At 47.1% G+C, this 26361-nt stretch overlaps 1 protein-coding gene across 1 annotated transcript in view; it reads left to right on the plus strand.

Moving 5' to 3' along the window:
* Positions 1 to 26361, plus strand: part of MARCHF10 (membrane associated ring-CH-type finger 10) — an 83620-nt gene that overhangs the window by 13810 nt on the left and 43449 nt on the right. The window contains exon 3 of the mRNA XM_065897454.1: positions 17615 to 17786. Within this exon, the coding sequence (XP_065753526.1) occupies positions 17615 to 17786 (172 nt within the window). The remainder of the gene's footprint in view (positions 1 to 17614; positions 17787 to 26361) is intronic.

The following is a 26361-nucleotide window of genomic DNA, read 5'->3' on the forward strand; positions in this document are numbered from 1 at the left end:
TATCTCATAGGATCACTGTGAGAACGTGTGAGATGCTCAAGTGTCATACTAACATTAGATTCGTTATAAGCTGCCTTGGTGTCCAGCTATGCTTGCAAATGATGCTCCAACATTTAGCGATAGAGGAGCAGCTCCTGAGGCTTCTAGAATACCTTCTTTCCTCTCAGCCCCATCTCAGGCCACATTTCGAAGAGCTAACCTAACGTAGCAACTTAATTTCACACCCTTTTCAAAGTTACCTACAACCCTGTGAGCTGTTTAATCAAATTAGAATTTAACAGGGAAATAAACAGCAGCTCTACAGAACCAACTACACCTTGGATGATTTAGTACATTAAAAAGCAAAGCAGTCTCTCAGTGTGAACAGGAAACAATGTCCCCGGTACACTGCTGGCCCAGAGGAGCCTGCTGTGGTGCCAGGGGCACCAGGATATTTTGACCTCTCAAAACTTCACAGAGGGGACTTCCCTGGTGGCGCAGTGGTTAAGAATCCACCTGCCAATACGGGGGACACGGGTTCGATCCCTGGTCTGGGAATAACCCTACATGCTGCGGAGCAACTAAGCCCATGCACCACAACTACAGAGCCCTGCGCTCTAGAGCCCACGAGCCACAACTACTGAAGCCCCTGAGCCTAGAGCCCACGCTCCGCAACAAGAGAAGCCAGCACAATGAGAAGCCCGTGCACTGCGACGAAGAGTAGCCCTCGCTCGCCGCAACTAGAGAAAGCCTGCGTGCAGCAATGAAGATCCAACGCAACCAAAATTACATAATAAAAATAAGTTCAAAAATAAAAATATTTTTAAAAAGAAATTGAATTTAAAAAAAAAAAAGACTTCACAGAGAAGGGCCAGGACCCCCAACTTCCCCAGAGAAAATGATGGAACTGATTAGCCCAGGACTTGGGGGACAGCAACCTTCAATGAAGAAAGTCATCATGGCCCCTTCTCATCTTCCAAGATCCTGCATCCTTGCTGGATGGGCCACTTCCAAGAGCACAAATCTCAAGGACTGAGGACATGTGGTCACTATATTTGGCAAAGAAGGTGGGCACCAGCCCTCAGTTTTTCAAGAGCACCGTTCGCTCCGATAATAGGAATAGGATTGTCATCCTTTCACCATCAGCAACCGAGTGGCTAAACGTTTAGATTCCAGGTCACCAGGACCCAGCGTTACACTGGAAGGAGGCGGCTAACCTGCCCCCAGCAGCAGCCGGCTCTGCCCCAGGCCTGGCTCAGCAAGATGGTTACATCCGTGAGATCGCCCGAACCTCCCAGAAGGCAAGGTGAGCTTAAGTGTGAAGGCGATTACCCAACATAAACATCTTAATTGTTTTGTTCGTGATCATCCACACAAACGTTGGAGGTTGAAATGAAAAATAAAGCTTCTTCAAGTAATCTGCAGTGGCTTAAAAAGTCAGAAAGTGCATTCCTACACGAGGGCAGCAAAAGCCTAAAACTGTGCTGTCCAATACAGCGGCCACTAGCCATGTGGGACTATTTAATTAAAATAACATTTTAAACGCAGTTCCGGGCTCAGGAGCCACATGTGGCCCATGGCTGCCATATAGGACATTTCCAACACTGAAGAAAATTCTATAGGACAGCACTGCTCCTGTTTATGGTCAAGTCCAAAAGATGAAACAAGACAAGATCCCACGGGCCAGCAAGGGGTTTTGTTTCCCAGAAACCGTCGTCACGTACTCCACACTACAATGCTTTTGCCCACCGCAGCTCTTTGCAAACGTTTGCTCTCCGTGGCTGAGTCAGGTGTCCGCGAAGGCTGGCTCGCTTTGCATTTGGTGTTTTCCTCCAACTTGGGTATATTCGCATGTCTCCTTTCATTACCTGCCTCTCCAGCCTCTCCTGCCTGTGAAACCTGCAGCTTCTCCTCTTTCAAACCGCTCTTGGGGAGCTGTTTGTTCTCCCATTAATCTGTCAGTGTCAACCTACCAACACCCTTGATGGTGTCACGGAAGCAGCCAGCTTAGCACACGGCATATGCGTTCTGTGACTCACACTTAATTTTCTCTAACTTCTACCTGTCCATTGTCAGACTCCCCGTGGGCCGGGCCTCCCGTCGTTCTGGCCCCGGGCCTGCGTGAAAATGAGGCAGGTCACACACATACATGCTGGCTCTGACTGCCGGGGGGGGGGGGGGGGGGGCGGCCCACCTGGGAGGCTGTGAGTCATCCCTAACACCTGGCCAGGTGCGGTCACCGCCGCCCCCTCGACTCGAGCGCAGATTCCGTGCCCTCCAGGTGCACCTGAGTCACAGTGCAGCTCCACACCCAGCATCTCGAGCCCAACACGGACGTCAGGAGGCAGAAAGTGCAGCCCATGGTTTGTCGGGAATTTTCGTTGGAGTTTGTTTTCCATTTTAGCTGCTGGTCTGTCCTCCTTGGCCTGTCCCACCACCCCCTCAGACTCAAGAGGCTGAATCCATTGTCTTCTCCCCTCAGATTGGTTCCTCTTCCTGACTTCATTGCTGCCCAGGCCGGAATTCTGGAGATTATCTCAGACGCCTCCTTCTGTTGCCCCTTCTCAACTTCATGGCCGTCAGACACCAGAGTTAGACTGTCTTCCCTCCTCTCTCTTGAATCTGTCCACTAGCACCTTCCTTTGCAGGGCCCTGTCTTTTTTTTTTTTTGCCTGGATTATTGTAGGAGCCATTTTCCTGATCGTTTTGATTTCACCTCACCCCTTCCAGCCAGTCTCCCAGGCAGCATTATGAGTGGATCCCTCTAGAAGCAAACTGGAACATGCCACTCCTCTATTAAAAGCTCTTTAGTGGTTCCCCATGTCTTTGGGATCAAGTTCAAACACCTTAGCAAAGTGTTTGATGGCTCTCAAGGCCCTGGATGGCCTGACCCTCAACTCTGAGGACACTTCCTCTGGGAATAGCTGCTCCTGGGGGTCAGGTGGCTTTGTTCTTGTCCCTCCTTTGTATTCCCCAGAACACCGTCTGGGCTCAAGCCCATCTTAGGATACGTCTTCCTGTCTGTCTCATCCTTCGGCTGGGAGCCACTCAGGCGCAGGCACTGGTTATTGCTCTTTTTTGATGGTTGGAATTTGCTTTAATAGACTTCAGCAAGAGGAAAAAAGAATAAATGAAGTAAATGTGCGAAAAATCATGCCAATTTTCGAATCTGAATGATGGGTATATAGGAGTTTATTATTATTCTCTCTACTTTGCCATGTTTCATATTTTAAAAAATCTGAGACAAAGGCCCCACCCAGGGGCAGGAAGTTATAAGGCAGGACCCAGGTGAGGTACCCAGGGAGGGCACAGGGCAAGGGAGATGGAGGGACAGAAGGAAGGAAGAGATGGTGCAGGGGGCCTGGAAGCAGAGATGATGCTGTCCCTCAGAGGGTGGCATTCTCTAGGACCTGCTGTCTTGTTGGGCAGGTCACCTCCCCACCAACAGCTCTCTGAGACTTCATTCTTCAGGACTCACTTCCAGACTCTTCCAGAAACCAAATCTGCTGGCACCTTGATCTTGGACTTCCAGCCTCTAGAACTGCTTGAGCGGGAACCGGTCCCGGGCGTTGGTGCACAGGGCGATGGCCAGGTGAGGGGCAGACAGGAGCACCCCGCTGAGTACCGCGGTCCGCGTGTGCACGGGCAGAAGCGTGTGGATGGTGTAGATGAAGAACACATTTTTTTGTTTTTTTTTAAATCATAGGTTCACAGCACAGGAAAGGGACCTTGAAGGACATTTAGTCTAGTCACCCATTGCAGTTTTAGACACACTAGTTGTTAGAAAGTTCTTTTTTTTAAAAATTTATTTATTTATTTATTTTTGGCTGTGTTAGGTCTTCGTTGCTGCGCGCGGGCTATCTCTAGTCGTGTTGCGCGGGCTTCTCATTGCGGTGGCTTCTCTCGTTGCGGAGCGTGGGCTCTAGGCACACAGGCTTCAGTAGTTGTGGCACGCGGGCTCCGTAGTTGTGGTTCATGGGCTCTAGAGCGCAGGCTCAGTAGTTGTGGCGCACGGGCTTAGTTGCTCTTTTTTCCACCACACGCTAGGAGCTCCATGAACGTTTGATGACCGCCAGTCACAGGAATGTTTTAGGAATGTGCACATGATGAAAATCACAGCAGTGTAGCCCCAACCGCCAGAGCAGGACCCTGCCTCGAGCGAGAGAAGAAGGTGGGCACCGTTACCACGAGTGGTGGGCAGACCCGGGCCTGGCCTGAAATCATCAAGAAGAGAGTGGTTTGCTGAGACCGCCAACGCGCAACGGCCAGTTTGGGTCTGAAGACTGAAACCGCATCAACCATTCGGAAACCACCTCCTCATCGGTGGCGACCAGAGTGACTGGCTAAAGAGAACGTTCTTTTCCTGGCCTACCACTCCGCAAAGCGACAGGTGGCTTCCTTAAAGCTCTGGGTAAGTTCCTTTTGTCACAGGTGGGCAAGCACACAGAGACAGAAGCAGCTCTCCGTGGACAGAGGAAACTCAGAACAGCCCAAAGTTGACCCAGGACTCACTCGCACTTCGTAAGAGGTCATCTTGGTGTGCTTAAATGTCCCACCGGGTAACTCACCAGACTGAACTGAAGGTTTCCTTTGTGATCATATTATAGAGTAATTGGAAGCCCTGGGGTGCAGGCCCCTGGGCAAACCAGGGTCCTGGAAGGCTTTCACAGCAGTAAATGGCACAAACGAGTGATAATTGGTCTGGGCAAAGCCGGCAGTGCTTCATTTCTCCTCCGCTTCTGCGCTTTACCTGAGCTCCACTAGGTAATTTAAAATAGGGCATGGCAGGGAAATGGGGCAGCTGTCAGTTTTAACTGCAGCTGCTTCCAGAACGTCCTCCTGCCTTTTGAACAGATAAGCAGGACGGCCTAGAGTCAATCCTTCCACGGGGTGATCCTGCCACTCGGCCCAGCGAGACAAACACCAATTGTCATCCCAGCTCAGTGAAATCGCCGGTGCCGAGCAACGTTGACCTCTGACCCCAAGAGGTCCCCGTGTTAATTAGACTCAGCAGCTCAGGAATCGCATGAGAGAAGATGATGATAAAGCGGCTTTTTTCGCATTTTATGTATATTTCAGTTTACAACATCTTATTAAAATCCCCTACTTAAAAAAAACGGTTCTACTTGCTTCTTAAAACCAAGAAACTTGTTAAAAACCTATTAAAATTCAGATATCAAAATTTTAAATGCTTTCAGTCAGTTGCGAGACATGATTATTCAGGGGCATACTCGCATTAAACATAACCTATAAATACAGCATTTCACCCTAAAACCTTCTTTTGTTGACAACAACAATTGCTTTATTTGTTAAGGAATTATAAATCACTGGTGTCCAAGACACTGTGTTGGGTGGTATGGGGATATAGTAATGAATAACCTCTGGTCCCTTGGTTCCTCTCCCTTTGTCCTTTCATTGTCCCCTCTCTACCAACTTTTCCCTTCCCAAGCAGCCTATGTTCTGTGCTTGATCCTCTTAACACTTCCCTTGCCCTCCGTTTTGTTGACACACCTCTCTGGCCAAATCCTGCCCATCCACGGTCTCTGGGTCTGCACCCATACCACTGGTGACTGCCGGAAAAAAATCACCCAACCTTGAAAAATGGTGCCCCTGGAAGGTCACGGCCACTAACCTCCTGCAACTCTTCGATGCTGCCCAGTTTCCCTGGTCAACTGTCCCTTCCACTTCAAGCCTTCTTCCCTTTCCCCAATCCCTCCTCTCTTCCACCCCACTCCACAGTGGTCCTCACGTGGAAGCTCCCTCAGCTCGCTGCTGCCCAACCCATCCACCCCTTTCCCTCTGCACCACCCTCCCCTCATTCCCACCCAGTTACCAACCCTTCCATCTCTGCTCAGGACCCTCACTCCATCCATTGTCCCTTCCGTTCCCGCGTCTCCAACTCTGTACCAGAGCCTTCCCTTCCCATCAGCATTTAATCATGATCCAAGGTTTCCTACCAAAAATCATGAGAGCAACAGAAGAGACCTTCCTTGAGCCCCCATCCCCTCCACTTACTGCTTCTCCCTCACAAAGCTCTCAAAAGAATCATTTACGCTGACTCAGTTTCCCCACCTCCTACTCACAACGCAACCCACTGCAATCTGGCTGCCACACAGGTCATTCCACAGAAACGGCTCTTCGTCAGATGCCTTCCACGTCTGTGATGCAGGGCGTCTCTCGCAGTCCTCACTGCACTGCACCTCTCGGCAGCTTTAGCTCGCCTGGCCACTCCACTGTCCTCAGAATGCTGCGTCCCCGCGCTTCTGCGAAGCCACGCTCTCCTGGCTTCTCCTCCTTCTCGGCGCTGAGTCCTGGGATTCCTCCAGGCTCGCTTCTCTTCTCACTCTACACCTGGGGGTTTATCCTGGTTTTGTATCACAGGCCTCTTAGGCAATACGGATGACCTCTCTGGATCCTCTTCTCACAATAATATTTTCAAATGCATAAAATAAGATGCACAGGATTTCAAAGGAAACCACAATCCTTGAAATAATCATCAAGATATTTTTAGAAATCTGTGACTCAGTAATATATGTGCTTCTTTTTTTTTTTTTTTTTTTTCTGTACGCGGGCCTCTCACTGTTGTGGCCTCTCCCGTTGCGGAGCACAGGCTCCGGACACGCAGGCTCAGCGGCCATGGCTCACGGGCCCAGCCGCTCCGCGGCATGTGAGATCCTCCCAGACCGGGGCACGAACTCGTGTCCCCTGCATCGGCAGGCGGACTCTCAACCACTGCGCCACCAGGGAAGCCCAGTTCCTTTTTTAAAATGTATCAAAATTCACTTTTTTAAACGAGTTTTGATAAATGCATGTAACCATGTTTCGAGTTTCCATCACCCCATGACCCTTTCCAGTCAATTCCTGTCTCTGTCCCTCTTAGAGGCAACCACTGTTCCGAGTATTTTCACCATAAATTAGTTTTGCCTTTTCTTTTTCTATTTCTTTACACTGTTTTCAGTTCAACTTTTAAGTCACTTTTTAGACATTGGTGGAATATAGATTCTAAATAGATGAGCTAAATAAATGAACCTACTTAATAATTAAATGAGGGGACTTCCCTGGTGGTCCGGTGGTTGAGATTCTACGCTTGCACTGCAGCGGGCACGCGTTCGACCACTGGCTGGGGAACTATCCTGCATGCCACATGGCGTGACCAAAAAATAATAATAATTAAATTAAAATTACATACAAGTTACAGATTAAAATTATAGTCGTTTCCCAAAATGACAAAGTCGCTTTTAAAAAGATAATACGTAGTTGGAAAAGTTATGTAGAAATTGGCATTCTCACGTACCTCTGGAAATGTAAATTGGTACAATGTTTCCGGAGGACAATTTGGGAACAAAATATTGTAAATCTTTGTGATGCTGTTAATCTACTAATATAAATTCCCACTTTGGGAACTTAAAGAAATAATTGATGATGTGCATAAATATATAAGAATATTCATCATAGCATTATTTATCATAGAAAAAGTTGGAAGCAACCTAAATGACCAACAGAAGTAAGTATGACAGAGCCATACAATAGGAATATATTGTAAAGACAAAGAGAACTGCCAAGAAACAATAAAGTTTTACTTAATGGGTCTATTCTTAGAGTATATTTGTACTGTGATTCTGAAATTATTTCATGTTCATTACAGAGTAAAACAAATGAATACATATATTAATATAATTAAGGAATAAAGATTTTAAATTAAATACATATATTAATTAATTAAGGAATAAAGATTTTAAATATAATTAAGGAATAAAAATTTTAAATAAAGATTTAAAATCTTTAAAAATAAGGATTTTAAAGATTTAAATAAAAAGATACAAATATAAAACAAAAGAAAGGAAGGGAAAACCCCTTCCACTAAATATGTATTAGCGTTAAATACGTATTTCTAATTAATTCCATTGAAATGACTTAGGAACAATGTCCCTCTAGGAGCAATGAACACACACAGCATGAAGATACTGATTTCTAAATAGCTTTCTAAACTAAAAGGAACCAGAGCTTATTGGGAAAATAGCTGATTCTAGGTCTGAGCCAGGTAAAGTACAAGGTGAAGCTATGAAATTCTATTGTGCCATAAAGCGTAGAAGTGCTCGGAGACTCAAGTCAGAGCAAACTTGAATGAACTCCCGTTCACCAATTTTGGGACGATTTGAGCCTCAAAAGATGTGACGAGACGATTGAATAAAATGTGTCCTTGAAACCACAGTGATGCTAACAAAGAGGCAAACAAACAAACAAGAAGGGAGGAAAGCTCTTCTTTAGAGAAGAATGCCAGCTAGTAATTGTAGAAGAAAGGACAGAAATAGAAAACTCATCATTTTGCGACCTTGACGTAATTATCAATCCAGGCAAAGCACATCAAAAGATGCTAAATCACTGGGTAAAATGTATCGTGAATAGGGTATTTAGTGTCAAAGAATCGTCTCACAGATTTCCGACTAATTACAAAAGGGAAAAATGTACTTTTATAGTGGAAAAATCTGGCAGTTACCGCCTTACCCTAGAGACCAAACAGCATTGTTAGGCACTGAGCTGATATTATAAAGAGGGATACCACACCACCTATGGAATATTCTAACCCCAAATGATTCACCTGAATTTTATTATGAGAAAGCCATCAAATTCAGAACGGTCGACCTTCTATGAGGCTGGGACTCTTCCAAAGAGTCAAAATCACGAAAAGACAAAAAGGGCCGAGAACAAAAGAGACATAATAACTGCGTGCAATGGGTGTATCTTGATTGGATCATAGATCAAAATACACAGCTAAAAACACATTTTTGGGACAGTTTGGTTTGAATATGCTCTACATAATAAATAATGTTATGGAACTATTAAATTCTCTTGGGTAAGATAATGGTATTGTGGCTTTGTAGGAGAATGTCCGTTTTGATAGGAGATGCGTATTGAGGTATTCAGGGGTAAAGTATTATGAAGTCTAGAGAGAGGGAGGGATGGGGGAGAGGGAGAGAAAGCCAGTTGGCAAGGCAAAGGGTAATGGATGTTATTTGTACTATTCTTTCAACTTCTCCATTGATTTGAAAATTTTCAAAATAAGGATGACAAAATTATAGAAAGGTATCTATTGATGCAATGTATTGTTAAGCGACAACGTATGTATGGCTCAATTCTATTTTTGTTAAAAAACAATATTTATACAGATGCATAAATATGTGTGCAAGAGTAATGTCAGCTGCTATAACAAAGGGACCAAAAATATGATGATTCAATCAAGAAAGAATTTATTTCTTGCACCTGTGATGGCCCAGCTGCCAGAGCAGGCCGCTCTCCTCCACCAGGACTTACAGGGATTCAGGCCAATGATGGTTCTCTTGTCTTCAACACGTGACTTTCAAAGTTGCTGCCTCTCCAGCCGAGAAGCAGGGCCAGAGATTATCTCTGAAGCAGGCTGTACATGTCAACTGTGCTCCCACTCCACTGGTGAGACTTTCCTCCTGAGGCCACACCTAGTTGCAGTGGAAACTGAGTCATTCGGTTCAAGGTGGGCAGCCACATCCAGCTGTAGCTCTTATCACTTGAGAAGGGATTTCAGTGGGAAGCTAGTAGTCTCCATCACACTCATTTGTTATACAGCAGAAACTAACACAACACTGTAAAGCAATTATACTCCAATAAAGATGTTTAAAAAAAGGGGGGGGGGTTGTCTGAAAGAACACAGACCAAGCTATTTGCAGTTTTTATTTCAAGGTTAATGGAGTTTTGAATGCTTTAAAATTTCTCTCTTTGTCTTTAGTTTTCCATTATGAACATGGATTTTTTTTTTTGGCAATAAAGAAAAGACTTACACTTTACAAAAATAAGCCATTGAAACTACAAAAAGATGCTTTGTTTTCTTCCTCTGAAAGAAACATACAAGCTAATCTTAAGTACCACATTAAGCATTTTTCTTCTCAGAAACCTTCAGTTGGACCCTATTCTCCATCACATTAACTCTCAATTCTTTGCTTGACTCTCAGAGCCCCCCACAATCTGACCCCAGCTTGCCAGCCAACTTTGTCTCTCACCTCTCCTTCTCACACCCTCTGCTCTGGCCATACGCCTTGCTGCCTGAGAATCACGCCGTGGGTGTCACTCCATCCGTACCTTGGCTCCCATGCTGCCTCCAGCCGAAGCTGGTCCCTACTGCTCCTTCAATTCCTAGAAAACACCATCCCCTTCATGAAGCCTCCCTTGACGTCTCACTTTTTTGCTGTGAGTTTCTTTGAAATTTAGAATTGGTGCCACCCAATGTATCACTTAATTAAACTTTGTTTTGCATTTTGCTAGTATGGTATAAATTGTGTCTCTCCCATTGCAAGTATCTTGTCTTTATATTGGGTTGAAGACACAGTAGATACATATGATGCTGTTCAATTAATTCCCATGTTTTATGACCTATTATTCTGAGTAGGAGGTATTTTCATGGATGACCTCCATTTAATGGCCAAGTCTTTCATGTTCTTCAAGTGTTCCTCTCAACTAAAAGGAGAATATGAATTCAAATAAAGAATGAAGGAGAGGGGCTTCCCTGGTGGCGCAGTGGTTGAGAGTCCACCTGCCGATGCAGGGGACACGGGTTCGTGCCCCGGTCCGGGAAGATCCCACATGCCGCGGAGCGGCTGGGCCCGTGAGCCATGGCCGCTGAGCCTGCGCATCCGGAGCCTGTGCTCCGCAACGGGAGAGGCCACAACAGTGAGAGGCCTGCGTACTGCAAAAACAAAAAAACAAAAAACAAAAGAAAAAAAAAGAACAAAGGAGAAATACATTGTAGCAAAACCACTCCTGAAAAATACCCAACGGAGGGCAACGTGCTACTAAACACTACACCTTAGTGCTCAGATTTTTTACATCCATCAATTTCCTGGCCACATGCCACTTCCTTACCCACTGCCCACCACACAGAACTCCATTTCAGAGAATACTACACATACTTGTTCCCCAAAGCATGAAAATGTATCGTCACCACCCATGTAAACCAACCAAGATTTCTGCAGCACACGAAGGATTCATTTGCATTTTAAGAAATACTAGCAAGTGTCATAAAACATGTCATATTTGCCATTTCAGTAGTTTGCAGCTCTGTTTCACCCAGAGGACCTTCCCTAGTGGGATAGCTTGTAATCAGGAAGCAAGTTCTATTAAAGTCCCACGTGCCTCTCCCTCAGAGAGCAGCCCCAATGGTGATAAAACATTATGAAGACTTTAACCACTGAGGCCACTGTTGCTCTCAGACCAGCGTCTCAGGCTGGGTCATTCCAACTTGCTGGCATGAGAATCAGAGAGAAGGTGGCACGTAGGAGAGAGTTCTCTACAGAATTCATTGGTAGAGACAACTGCCCATGAAATTTATGCACATGGCAGCCCAGCCAACTCCCAAAAGCTTCTTGTGGCAAAGTGGAAAGCAGGGGCTTCTACTGCTGAGCCTGGTCTTGCCCAGCCCCACCTGGGAGCCACGTCTCCAGGTGGGGAGATGCAAATGGGGTTAAGCAGCAGTTGGATTCAGGTGAGTGGTACCTGAGTCCAAACCCCGCCCCCAAATTACTAATCCATTCTGTATTGTTGTTCAAGTTTACAATCCTGGTAAACTCAAAATTGTCCTGAGGGCTCCCCTGGTGGCGCAGTGGTTGAGAGTTCACCTGTCAATGCAGGGGACACGGGTTCGTGCCCCGGTCCGGGAAGATCCCACATGCCGCGGAGCGGCTGGGCCCGTGAGCCATGGCCGCTGAGCCTGCGCGTCCGGAGCCTGTGCTCCACAACGGGAGAGGCCACAGCAGTGAGAGGCCCGCGTACCACAAAAAAATAAAAATAAAAATAATTGTCTTGAACATGGGAAGGACTTTGCTGCCCTTAGTTTCTTCTAGAAGAGAGAATGTTTAGCCAGCTTTGGGATATAACAGCACTCTGTGTAGGACATGCTAACTTTATATTTCTTGAATCCATAAAAGTCCCCATCCTGTCCAGAATGCTATTTATACAAGCTGCCCTTAATTCCCAAAGGCCATTTTTTGTGTTTGAGGCACGATATGAATGTGGACTTTGGGGACAGCACTCTGAAGATACTCATTTGCACCCACAGTTCCTTGGTCACCCTTCCCATGTTGTGACCGTTTGCATGTCGAGGTTCACAGCCTTGATCATTCTCTTTTGTGATCTCGGGAGAGCGTTTTATCTCAAATGTAATAAACACACCGTCTTTCTCTGGCACCAGCCTGACACTACTCTTTGTCTGTTTTCCTATTCAGAGCAAGTCGTGTCCTGATCTTTACACTATGTCATAAGATCCACTCAGCTCAGCCTTCCATCACATGACATGTGGCTACAATGCGTTTTGTACACGTCCATCAGAATTCATCAGCACACCTTGTGGGAGGGAGGGAGGTGGCATACCAGTTGAGAACCAGCTCTGTAGATCTTAGAAATGAGCCATCAGGCAAGAGCTGGAAAATGACTTGGTCTTTTCTGTCCCTGACTACTTCTGTCTCTTTGCCTTTCTGATCATCTGTGCTCACCGTCACCTTGCCATTTCAGACTCAACATTGTTAGGACCCAGTTTAAAAATCTAGGCCTTTTCTCACCTTCTGAGATGGCCCACACTCTGTCTGTGGAGTGTTTCTCTCTCTAAATAAATCCACTTCTTACCACTTTGTCTCTCACTGAATTCTTTCTGTGATGAGACATCAAGAACCTGGACTTCGCATTAAGTCCTGAAACCAGAGCAATGTACAACATCCAGGAAAGAAGAGATTTTACTTTCAGTTTTAATATTGGAATGGGTGACCAGTGCTAGAGACTGGGTAGGAGTCGTCAGGATTGAGGATTGTGGTCGAGAATCCCAGTTCATACTCCCCACAACGTGCCCAGCCACTCACTATCCAGCACAGGACTTGACCAGGCCTCCAGGTTCTGAGTGACATGGAGAGCAGCAATCAACTGGAAAAACAAGGCAGAAGCCATCCCAGGATAAGAACAATAAAAGTTTTTCTCCCACATATCCAGAACCATGAGGTGTCCTACATCTAAAATAGTTCCAAGAAGTTCCAATATCATAACCATGGTGGTGTTGTTTTAATTATATATACACTCAAAGACAGAAATATTAGAAAGAACTGCATTAAATACTAATGAAAGCTGTGTTTAAAAAAAAAAAATCTAGTCACTCTAACATCCCTGAAGAAACGCATCCCACTTGGCAATCCCTGGGTCTCCATCATCCAGGAGGTCTAACTAGAACCATTACCATGTTTCGAAGTCGCTACTGCAGTGCCCAATTCCCTAACGTAAGTCCCTTCTTTTCCTAGCGTGAGTCTTGCTCTGAACTTTTGAGAGTTTCTAGCAAGGTCATATCCCTACTTTATTATGGATGATGCCAAAAGAGCAAGTTGGGGATCTTTGGAAAATGTTGACTGAAAAAACCATAATACTCCAGAAAAATATTAATTTTGACAATAACTTCTTTCAGTTAATGTGGCTTTATTAGGACGCTCATCAGATTACCAACAGAGAACTTAAAGTCTACACATGGGGCTTCCCTGGTGGCGCAGTGGTTAAGAATCCACCTGCCAATGCAGGGGACATGGGTTTGAGCCCTGGTCCGGGAAGATCCCACATGCTGTGGAGCAACTAAGCCCGTACGCCACAACTACTGAGCCCTGCGCTCTAGAGCCTGCGAGCCACAACTACTGAGCCCACGTGCCACAACTACTGAAGCCCACGTGCCTAGAGCCCATGCTCTGCAGCAAGAGAAGCCACCGCAATGAGAAGCCTGTGTACCACAACGAAGAGTAGCCCCTGCTCGCTGCAACTAGAGAAGAGCCCATGCGCAGGAACGAAGACCCAAAGTAGCCAAAAATAAATAGATTAAATAAATAAATTAAAAAAAAAAGTCTACACATGTATTATGCAGTCTGGGTTTTTTAGTTTAGTTTTTTTTTTTCTTTTAATGTTTCAGGCTTTGATTTTGAAACACAGCGCTAGTTTTCTTCCCCTAAAGGAAGAGCAGTAGGCTCTTGCCTCCACCTCCATGTGACATTTCAACTTAGGAACATATGGGGGAAGAAAATTGTAATTACCCTTCAAAATTGCGAGAGGAGGGCTTCCCTGGTGGCACAGTGGTTGAGAGTCCGCCTGCCGATGCAGGGGACACGGGTTCGTGCCCCGGTTCGGGAAGATCCCACATGCCGCGGAGAGGCTGGGCCCGTGAGCCATGGCCGCTCAGCCTGTGCGTCCGGAGCCTGTGCTCCGCAATGGGAGAGGCCACAACAGTGAAAGGCCGGCGTACCGCAAAAAAAAAAAAAAAAAAAAAAATTGCGAGAGGAGGAGACAGTTTTAAAATCAGCTTAAAATCAACATAATTTAATTTTTATTGTCTGCTAATCTTTAAATGTTGTTAAATGTTTGCCATTAGAACTTTACTGTCTGAAAGAGAACTTGTACCACAGAACTGCCCCACCTTGCTGTCCATTGCTCTTTGAAGTAGGTGACAACCCATTTGAATTTTTCAGTGGGGTTTATGGTTTTGGTTTCAACAGCAGGTAGTTAATTTTCAGCAGTTAGCTGGTTACTTTTTTAAATGGCTGAACATGAATGGCTAATTGCAAAAGCCAACACTTACATGGCACTTTCTCAGTGCCTGGCACCACTACTCTTGGTGCTATAAACATACCTTAACTCATTTCATCCTCACAGAATCACCAAAAAGAAGGCACTATTGTTCACAGATGAGAAAATCTGAGAGGCAAAGAGATGAACTAAAACTAATCCTATGTCACACAGTCACTACGTGAAACGCCAGGATTCACTCCCAGGAAGCTGGGCTCCAGAGTCTTAAATACTGCATTTTATTGCCAGAATGAGTTACTTCAACTTCTTTCACCCAAGGAGCATCCTCCTTGGATAATATAATGGGCTTTCATGAGAAAGGATACATGAGAATGGCTGAATACATGACAGGACACGAATGAAGATACAAAAAGTTGAAGTGATTGGCTTAAGATTACTCAAAGCAAGCACAAAAAGACCCAGTAGCACATTCATAAATATGATAGTTCTCACCATTGTGGCTTTAGTTTCCAACTGACAAAACACCCACTTCCAGCTGTAATTTCTGGACTCAAGGGTGATTCCCAGGGACTTCCCTGGTGGTTCAGTGGTTAAGAATCTGCCTGCCAATGCAGGGGACATGGGTTTGAGCCCTGGTCCGGGAAGATCCTACATGCCACGGAGCAATGAAGCCTGTGAGCCACAACTACTGAGCCTGCATTCTAGAGCGCACGAGCCACAACTGCTGAGACCACGCACCTAGAGCCTGTGCTCCGCAACAGGAGAAGCCACTGCAATGAGAAGCCTGTGCACCGCCACGAAGAGTAGCCCCCACTCTCCGCAACTAGAGAAAAGCCCACACGCAGCAACGAAGACACAACGCAGCCAAAAATATAGATAGATAGATAGATAAGATTTGCAACTGGAAGTAAGGTTGATGGAACCAGGAACCAGAGAAGGATATACTTGGAAGGCAGGTGCATGATACCATATGTAATTGGCATGGTTTAATTGGCCAAGTTTTCTTCCACCTTTGGTGCTATTAATGCTGGAGGTACAATGAATGGGTGAAAGAAGGATAAACATGGCTTAACACCCCACCCAGTAAAAAGTCTCTTCACCAGCTCCTCCCGATTCACCACTGCCTGGGGTAAGCAAAGAATTCTAGTCCTGGCTGAGGGTGAAGGGGACGGACCCACCAGGAGTGGACACTGTTACTGCTCCTGATGCTGTAACCATGGATATTGGTAATCTTAGCCCAGAGCATCTTTCCTGCCTTTCCATTGGCTGAAAAACAGATGTGTGAGCAGGCTTCTCCATTCGCTAATGTAAGTTGTTTGTGTTGAGCAGTTTGTGGAAGAAATTCAGTCACATGTTCACCGCTGTTCTTCTTGCCTTATGACCATCTTAGGCACCAGAATTAAAATTTGCCCACATTTCCTTTTCTGAGAATGGAAAGCCTATCTCATGTTCAGAAATGACCTCATGTTTCATCTTTGACATTTCAGAATCATTTTCAAGGATTTCTGTTAAATTCCAGAACCAAGAGGGAAAAGGGAGAACAACCAACTCATTATGTCCTTTCCTTTTTCCCGTCCCTTTATCTGAGGGTGGTCTGTTTTCTGAAAATGCAGGGAGAAACAATAATTATTTGTTTGAAGGCTGTCACCAGGCTCTAAGTCACCAAACATGATTTCTAATCCTGGAGAATAATGATCTGTCCACCTGTAGATTTGTACCGACATCCTCGTAGAAAGACTGGCAGGTAGAGGACTTTTTTGAGAGTGTAGTTTGTCTTACGTTACCCCAATAATTCAAAGCTATTCAGAGTATTTTCCTGAGTCAGAAGGCTTAAAATGAAAATGCCACAACTGTCAGAGAGAACGGGAAGCAAAATCAATACCAATTGGCACCGCTGGGGAGGCGTGGAGGACGTTGATTTAGCACTCTGTGTCCGCAGAGGACGACACTTTCAGAGGACTTGCCGATATAGACCACTGTGCAGTGCAGGAGTATTTACTGACCCTGCCCCTGGGGCGGGGGGGAACCCCGTGGTTTTGTTTGTTGGGTGCATCGCCTAGCAAATCATATTAACACCAGGATCTAAGACCTTAAGGCAGGACTTAAATCGCCCTTCAGGACCAAGTTTCTCCTAATTGTTCATGTTTGTTTTCATTCATTTCTTTGGTGGGTGTAAGTGTGGCAAAGTGTAAAGCTATTGAATGCCTGGATAATTTTTATTGCGTCCGCAAGGCTGTGTTGAGATATTCTGACACCGCATGAGTCAGGATTTGTCCGTGCATAGATTTGTCCGTGCATAGATTTATACTGACTTCTTTATAGAAGACTGACAAGTAGGGGCCTTTTAAAAAGATTAATCTGGGCTTCCCTGGTGGCGCAGTGGTTGAGAGTCCGCCTGCCGATGCAGGGGATGCAGGTTCGTGCCCCGGTCCAGGAAGATCCTACATGCCGCGGAGCGGCTGGGCCCGTGAGCCATGGCCGCTGGGCCTGCGTGTCCGGAGCCTGTGCTCCGCAACGGGAGAGGCCGCAACAGCGAGAGGCCCGCGTACCGCAAAAAAAAAAAAAAAAAAAAGATTAATCTGTCTTATGTTGCACCCAATAATTCAGAGTATTAAACTGAGGTCTCATTGATTCAGTCCCAACACACTTATCTAAATTTCCTTTTCATTGTCAAGTATATGATTAACATAAGGAACATTTTTCCTCCCCCTCCCCACAAAGTAGTTCAAATAACAAATAGCAAGAAGTTTAAATGCACGATGGTTTCTCCTGTTTTCATATGTAGCTCTTAACGTGAGCTGTTTATTGGTCATCCGATTACTTAAGGGTCAGGAATTCATTCTTTTCATAATGTTCTACAAAACAGACTCATTAACTTTGCTATTATTTCTAAATTGATACGCCCAGTCCATGAAAATCTGATGAAATCTGGTGAAAGGGCACACTGAGCTCGCAGGATGCTCCAGTGTCTTTGTTGAGGGGTTGCTGCATTTGGCTTGTCTCTTCTTCCTCTGCCCAGCCAAGATGGCCTATTGACCACAGATACTCAGACACCTTTCATTTTCGGCAGAGTTCTGGTGAGAAGGATGCTCTAGCCGAACCAGGATTATCTGCCAAGAGTTCTGCGCATAAGAGTGATTCCAGACTTCCAGCAATTGACCAAACATCAGTCAAGCACAAACATAAAGGTACCATGACTCCAAAGAAATCAGAGAACGCGGGCCCCAGCAAACCCTCTCCAGGTGAGTGGCGGGTTTATTGAAATTCACAAGCTCTAAAATCCCAGCATCAGAGGGAAGGACAGCAATCAAATTCATGGTCCCGATTACACCTAGTGTTTTCCAAGCGGCCAATTCAGGTTTTGCAGGGTCTGATGATCTTATGCAAATGATAAAATCCATTTCGGAGTAGACCCTCAGGCCAAGGAGGTGTGAATTATGCAGAGTAACTGTCTCCACTGCCCACATTTTCTGCCCAGTCATCGGCTTTCTGTGGCACTGGCCCAGAATGGCTGCCTTTTCATCTTCTTCACCCTTCTGGGAGGGATAAAGGCATTTGGCCCCAGGTATCAGATTTTATGACTCAGTCCAGAGCATGAAGGGACGCTTTCAAAAGCTTCTGAATGGCATAATTTACGGCTGAGAAAGTCCTCCAGTTCTGGGGTTGTCCTCTCTGGGAAAAAAAAGGGGGGCTTGGTAAATCTTCCCCTTTGTGCAATTTGGTAAATAATTCACTCTTTAGCTGCCTTTGAAGCAAAGACCGGTCCTCTGCTTAAGGCAGGAGAAACTTAATAGTATCCAGAAAGGGGATAAATGCAACTGAAAGTTTAGAGTCCCTCAGGCTCATCCCCATTAAAGCCAACATCTGTAGGACAAACTTGATTCCCCTGGGAACTGACGTGGAAGTTGGGATAACGAGGCAGAAAGGTCTGCCTTCTGCTTGCGGTGGAATGGAAGCGATCCAGATGAACTGCCGAAGAATTCGTAAACAGCATGCAATTCGCTTAAATCCAAATCACGATGACTTTCTAATCCTAAATAGCTCCTGTCGTGCTACCACCCGTCTGGTTAAGTCTTAATGCATTTTTAGACAATGGCAGCTCTCACTTAGATTAACCACCCACATTTTATAGCTATAATGAAGTTTAAAGAAAAATTGACTTCCGAAATGATGTCCGTTCAGACAAAGCCCCAACTCTTTTTCCTTATTTAATCAGGGGAAAGTATCATCGTAGTTAACAACTTCTCATTTTGATTTAGTAGGAATTAGGACTTTAATTCAGCTGTTTAAGAATGAAATAGGGCAGGGGCTTCCCTGGTGGTGCAGTGGTTGAGAGTCCGCCTGCCGATGCAGGGGACACGGGTTCGTGCCCTGGTCCGGGAAGATCCCACATGCCGCGGAGCGGCTAGGCCCGTGAGCCATGGCCGCTGAGCCTGCGCGTCCGGAGCCTGTGCTCTGCAACGGGAGAGGCCACAACAGTGAGAGGCCTGCGTACCACAAAAAAAAAAAAGAAAAAAAAAAAAAGGAATGAAATAGGGCAGATAAGATCATTCCCCCAATATTTCAAAATCCATGTTGTCATGTATCAAATTGAGGATGTCTTTAATAGAAAAAAATAAATTTAAGTAAGGCAACACCAGTCACTCGATATAATTTTTAGCCTTCTTGCTAAAACTAGGTAGCTGTTTGCATGATGCGCTTTGCCCTCTGTAGAGATAAATCATTCTAATGGACAGTTTAGGCCCACTCCATCTTAGCTCGTCTGATTAATATAGATGTTCTTCCGACTGAGCGGATGCCACATGGGACTTACAACACTGACAGAGAGGGAGAATTAATTCACTTCACTTTCTATAAAACCTCAAATTCAAAGAATTACCAGACTAGAAAGCACCAAGGTTTAGGCAAGAGAGCCAAGTTGGCAGAAAGATATCTATTTCACCACATAACAGATGTTACTTGTAGTAAACAGCCTTTAAAAACCACCAGCTTAAAAATAATGATAATAAAATAAATAAATTTTAAAACACCAGCTTTATCACCATATTATAGCTCTAGACCGTGTCCAAGCCCCATGCAGCCATGAGCTGGACTGTGGCCTGGCCGTCCAGCAAGTGTAACAGCCCTGCTGGTTGATGTCAGTTACTACAGAAGCCGACTCAGTTCTATAGCAAACTGGGTTGATCATGTGAGCTAAAAGCAAAGCCTTGGTGTGTTAAGATCCATTCGTTTTACATGTAGAGTCTCACCCTCAGAGTTTCTTCATCAGCACAGTGAAATGACAGACCAGGGACATGGCAAGAATTTAAGCTGAGTCCATTCAGGCAAAGTTAAGTCCAGTGGTGGTGACAACTCAGATATTATAGAAAAAGAGTCTTGGGGACCTGAATTATCTGGACACATTGATCCAATTCACTGGGTAAACTCATAGGTTCCTGCTTTCCTTCACCTCTGTAGGGAAATATTTTTCTAAAGCATTTTGTGGGGGGGTGGTCACCCAAAGTTGGCAGTAGGTCACCAAAACTTCTTCCATGTCAGACCTGAGTTCTGTGCAAAACTGAAGCATTAAGACAGTGAAATCCCTTTGCAACATCTGCCTAATAGGCTCACCTTCCATACTGTGTTACGCCAGACCTTTCCTGCATAAAACAATACAGCTGGGGAATGTGGCTTGACTTACATGCAAATGTATGTAATGATACTCCCTTATAATCCTTCTATGTGAATGATTTCTGGAACGCCTAAAACAGCTAGTTATCAATACAACAGAGGAGCCATCAGTGCCCTCTACTAACAGATGTATAACAGATCTTCATTGTACTTCGCACTCTGTTAGAAGAGATTCACGCGTTTTAAATTCATTCGTACACGCCATGGAACTATTTCTAAATGAGTTGGCTTGGGATTCTCCTTGTTATCTCCCTCCATGCAGTTTTGGGCAAGTGCTTTAGCGTCAAGATGCTTGGATTAGCATCTGAGCCCCGTTTCTCATCTGCTGTTACTTGGAGCAAGTAACTTCCCTGTGCCTCAGTGTTTTCATCTGTAAAACGGCAGAGCCTGGGCGTCAGCACAGACCCTACCTGCTGGGATGGCTGTGAGGACTCAATGATAAACATATGGTCAGCCATTAGAACGGCCCCCGACGCCATAGCTCATACGTGACAGCCTTAAGGTATCGGGTACGAGGCAGCTGTATTCAGTAGGGAGAATGGACCAGAAAACTTTGTTTTCTTTGTCTTCACGTTACCTCCTCCCCACCTCCCACCCCAATCTTTTCTCCTTTACCAAAAATCAGGGTTATATTTTTAAACTCCTAACACAAACGCAGGTACAGACACTTCTACTGTGCCCCGAATTTCCAAAGCAAAACACCAAATGGAAAAAGATGAACAATCAGAAAGCATTCACCAAGCGAGAGGTTTGCTTCCCCCCCAAAAAGACGTGGAAAACTCAGTGAGTCAAGACCCAGCTGGGTCTGATGTGCATTTGATTCAGAAATCCTATTTCATGATCAAGGTGAACACTGACACAGGGTGAGAAATAAGCCTGGCCGAGTTACATATTCTGCTTTCAAGCAGAGGGAGGCTTGGGGATTAACCTTTACCGAAAGCCCAGTCTGTATGCAGGATCTGCATCCTCCCATGAATGAATCAGGGGGAAGCAGAGCTGACAGCAGGCCCCGTGAGTGCAGGGAGCTGTGGTGGCCATCAGCTCCTGGACTCCTGCCTGTTCCCAAAACCCCTACCAGCCCCATCCTGCCTTGGAAAGGAGCCACCTCTCCTTTCCAGGACACGCAGAGGCATCCAAAGGCCATTGTGCTGTGGGGGTCTGGCACCTGGAGTCCTAAGTCACTCTTGATCCCCGTGCCAGGCTCACAGGAAGTAAGTACCCTCTCCTGCCCTTTCCTCTCACCTGGAGCCCGGGCAGAGTCCTGCTAGTTACGTGCCAGGAAAATGGATCTGGATGGAGTCTGGTGAGCCTGCTTCCAAAACCTTGCCCTTTAAAACAAAGCCAAATGTTCTGAAATTCTCCTCACTCCTTATTGAGTTCAGTGTTAGTCATTACCAGATTCGAATTTGTAGGAGTAGCAAAACCTAGTCAGATTAATAGTGGCTTATAGTGGAGACTGTAAAACTAAGAAAAAGCAGTAAACTCAGATTTTAAAATGTACACATCTAAGACAACTGTGGTCTCTTTTGGATTGGGAACTATTCATTTGAAGAGCAGCCTGGAAGGGAATTTTGAGGGCAAATCCCAATCTTCATGACTTACCTGGCAAATAAATTCTGTTGAAGATGTCCTCTGAAAGGCCAAGATTGATGGGTTTCCAGGCAAGTCCATTGGCATCCAACAACTTTCCAAGCTGTCTGCCCAAGTTAGAAAACAACCAACATAAGCAAATGCTCCCACATTTGTAGAGAGAACCATAATTCTCAGTCCATTTACAGTAACGCTCCTAAGACAGAGGGGCCTGGGGCATCACAGAGCCCGGAATTTGAAGCTCTGGCTCAGATTCCTGGTCTACCACATACCAGCCCTATAAATGTAAACTGGCAACTTCTCCAAACTCTGTTTCCTCGTCAGTAAAATGGAGTTGTTACCAACCCCACCAGGTAGACAGGAGGACTGAAATCCTGGGTATAGACTGGGCTTCAGGTAAAGGTTAATCCCGAAGCCTCCCTCTATGTATGAAGCCTGCTTCCAACACCATAGACTGCTCCCAGGTTAGCACCTTTATAAGAGAATAGCTCAACCAAAGAAATTTTAGTTTGAGATGTGAGAGGTCATAACTTGGTTATTAAAAAATTTACCTCTTTGATTACCAATAAACTCATCCATTTGTACCCCCAGTACCTATGGGATGTTAGCATAGGTACATTCAACTGCCCCACACACAGGACCTGCCCTCCAGGGGCTCACTGCCTAGTGGGAGGGCAGGACACCAACACGCCCCAGCCAAGGCAAGTTCTAAGGATGTGTGGGGAGGGGCCGGCGGGGTGAAAATCCTGAAGGAGGGGATTGAGCCAGGGCCCGGGGAGGAAGGCGAGAAAGGTGCGCCCAGCAGGAGGTACCGAGGGTGCGAAGGCATGGAGGAGAGAGCAAGGAAGAGGGGGAAGCGATGACAGACAGACAGACACGGAGGAACTACAAAGAGTCTAGGGCCTCAAAGGATCCCCAGACTAGGGGCAGAGGCATCACGGGAGAGCTTGTTAAAAATGCATGAATCCCAGCCCGGCCTTACTGACTCAGAACCTGCATTTAACAGGCCCCCGGGAGATTTGTGTGCACATTTGAGCTTGAGAAGCGCTGGTTTAGGGTCAGGCTACAAGTTAGGAAGTATAAAGTTGACGCCCTACGTGTAGGCAAGGACCAGGCCACCAAGGGCCTTGAACGTCATGCTGGAGGCGATGGAGCATCAGATCGGCATCGTTAAAAGCTGACTGTGTTGGGCTTCCCTGGTGGCTCAGTGGTCAAGAGTCTGCCTGCCGATGCAGGGGACACGGGTTCGTGCCCCGGTCCGGGAAGATCCCACATGCTGCGGAGAGGCTGGGCCCGTGAGCCATGGCCACTGAGGCTGCACGTCCGGAGCCTGTGCCCCGCAACGGGAGAGGCCACAACAGTGAGAGGCCCGCGTACCGCAAAAAAAAAAAAAAAAAGAAAAAGAAATCTGACTGTGTTCATGAAAGGGGGCTGGCTGGCTGGGAGGGTGAGGGCAGACAGAAGCCGAGAGACAAGCTGCAAGCTGCTGTGGACCTGGAGAGAAATGAGAAGGGCTTGACCTGAAGCAAAAGCAGAGAGAGAGGGCCTGGGCTGGAGGGATGTTTAAGGACGTAAGCCTGGCACAACTTGGTGAGCACTGGGGATGGGGAGAAGGAAAAAGGAGGAATCAAAGAGATCTTGGAGGTCTGGCCCAGAAAACTAAGCCAATGGCAGTTTCCTTTGCAAGGCTGACAAAGCAAGAAGTAGGTGGGGCCCATCCTGTGGCCGTTGTCCGTGAATGAACAGCCAGGACGGGCCAGGAGGAGATGCCAGGAAGCACCTGCGTACACAGGTCTGCTGCTCAGCAGAGAACTCTTGGCCACCGGAAGGAAGCCAAGGGCCTGGAGTGAGTAAGAGGTGGCTGGAACTACAGGAACGTCTCCCCTGCGAGAGTGGACAGGGTAACGAGAGATGATGAAGGAGCCTCGGGAAATACGAACACCTGAGGAGGGAAGGGAGAAGACAACTACGGAGAAATGGTCCGAGAAGTAGGAGCCACTCCAGGAGCCAAGGGAGGCCTTTGGAGATGAGTGGGTTAGAGTGTCAGCTCCTACAGCGGATTCAAGTAAATAAGGACCGAGAGCCCTCCGTTATAGGTAATGGTTTTCAACCGGATGGCATCTTAGCATAGGAACTGAGTTCAGCCGCAGCATTTCCCCAGGTTCTCTGATAAGAATCGCCAGGGAGGTCCTTAATAAAACACACACACCTGGGTCCCGTCCTGACCCAGAGCATTGGACTCTCCAAGGAAGGGGCCTGCAGAGCTGGTTTTTCCACAAGCTCTACAGCTGATTCTCATCCCAGAGGTTTGGACCTCATAGCCTTGCTTCTCAAACTTCAGAAGTTCTTGAGAAATACCTGGGGACCTCAGTCAACTGCAGGTTCTGATTCGGTAGGTTTGAGTGGGTAGCAAGACTGCACTTCTAAGAAGCCGCCAGGTGACAGCCATGCTGCTGGTCTCGGGACCACCCTGGCAGGAGCAGGGCTAGAGAAAACAGGTTTTGAGGAGGTAAGCCGTTGATCCAAGGTGACCCGGCTTGGCTAGTGGCAGAGCTGAGAGATCTGTCATGCTTGAGGGGTCTCTCTGGATCGTGACTGCATCACGTGCCCATATTCTGCGTCCAGCAAGGATGGCAGATGGAGTGTGAGGTTAGCGAACAAATCATTAACTTCACTTGGACACCTCCCCCGTCCACCTGCTTCTCCCTGCTTGCTCTCTCCCCCTTGCCGTGAGCCCACCAGGATCTCTCTGCTCCTTTCTCTTTCCCCGAGCTTCCCCTCTGCAGCAGAAAGGCCAGATTAGGGCATGACCACAACCTCCCAACCCGGGGCATCTGGAAAATCAGGGGAGAGAGCGTTACCGAAGTGAGACCCAGTGGGCCACCATATGTTGCCGCCAGAACAGCTAATTAGACTGGCTGTGGGAGGGGGGAAGGGCCCACGAGCTTCCACATGGGAACTTAGTGGGAAAGAACTTTCCTGCATCTGTCAGGGACGCCGGAGACCATCGGCTGGAGGAGGGGTGATGCCATTGCCCTGGTTAGCTCTTCAGTGACTCTGAGCTCCAAGCCAGGCACCTCCTGGGCAGGAGCCAGGCCGGCTGCCCCCAGGCCACCTAGACACACCACCCCCAGCCCCCGAAGAACGAGTTTTGCGTTTAGATTCATTCACAGCCTTTTCCAAATGTCCTTTCCCACCGTGAGGGCTGCCTCCTGACTGCTCTTTTTCTTTCGTGCAGGTGACAGCAGCCAGGACCCCCTGTTCTGTGTTGAATATTCCCCTTACTGCTCCGTCTTTGCTTTCTCCCCCGTCCTGCAGCCCAATACGAACTTCTGCAGCCTCCGGCTGCCCCTACTGCCGCCCGCCTCCCCGGGGGCCCGGGACTCTTCCCCGCCGCTGCCTCCGGTCTCCTTTCCCTCCTCTCCGGGCCCCGCGCCCGAGTCACCGGCAGCCCTGTGCTACTTCCCCATCTCCTGCCCCAGCCCGGCCGAGACCCCTGTGCTGTGCCTGCCGGACCCCCGAAGGCCCAGTAGAATTTACCTCGTGTGGTAAGTCGCCCTCGGCGAAGGACACAGCACAGTGGAGTCAGGGAGTGGGAACGGGGGGACGTTAAGCTTCCGGAGGGCAGCGCCGGGACCGACGGCAGGAGGTGTAACGGCGGGGAAGCAGGAAGACCAAGACAGCTGCTCCCACTTCACTCGGCCTTCTTCTAGCACCTAAAGGAGTGAGCGACCAATAAAAGCCCATCCTCTCTCGAGACTCATCTGATTTCTTCACTCCCGCGTCTGGCGCAGTTTGGATCGTTAACCACCAGAAACGCATCAGGCTCCTCCGGGTCTACTCGTAGCCTTGGGGGTGTGACTATGCCCGCCGAGCCGGCCCTGAGAGGGTGGCACCAGGGACAGGCCTCTGGGGGAAGCCCACGCTGGATCTGATTGTTGGTTCAGGACCACACGGAGGAGAGACAAATTCAAGGGCTCAGTCGCTGCTTACGGTTTCTTTCCTGACTCCTTATTAGGCCCTACACCTCCCCAGATCAAAAATCCCACCTCCTGGGGCCCCAAATAAAACATATTTATGGTGCATAATGAAGCTTTAATTAAGAGCTCCTCTGGGGATGCGAGACAACACTCATTTCCAGCACACTCAGACTGGCAAACAGACAGGGCCTGTTATTTGTGACTGTACCGAGAGCTGCCTACTACACCAAGGCAACAGCAGCTCCTGCGATTAAGCTGTAATTCTTCCCACGATCTGAAAGAAGCAATAAATCTTTTCAAAAGGCGTCTCAGGCAGAGCCTTGGCACCTCCTGGGCACCGGGCATCGAAGTGAAGATGGTGTGGGGTAGGGTAAAGGTTCAGGAATTGTCTTTTTCTCTTCACCTTGCTTTTCAAACTTGGTCTATCCAGAACCGTGTCTGGGTACAGCAGGTGATGTGAGGGGCGGAACAATGATCAGGTGCGTGGAATTAACGTGGACCGTTAAATGGACTCGGCTCTCAGCCATCAGAGTCTTGTATAAATATAAGGTTTCTACCTTTTTCTCCCTTTCCTGGT

This window comes from Phocoena phocoena, chromosome 19 (assembly GCF_963924675.1).
Source record: "Phocoena phocoena chromosome 19, mPhoPho1.1, whole genome shotgun sequence".
In the NCBI taxonomy this organism is placed as follows: Eukaryota; Metazoa; Chordata; class Mammalia; order Artiodactyla; family Phocoenidae; genus Phocoena; species Phocoena phocoena.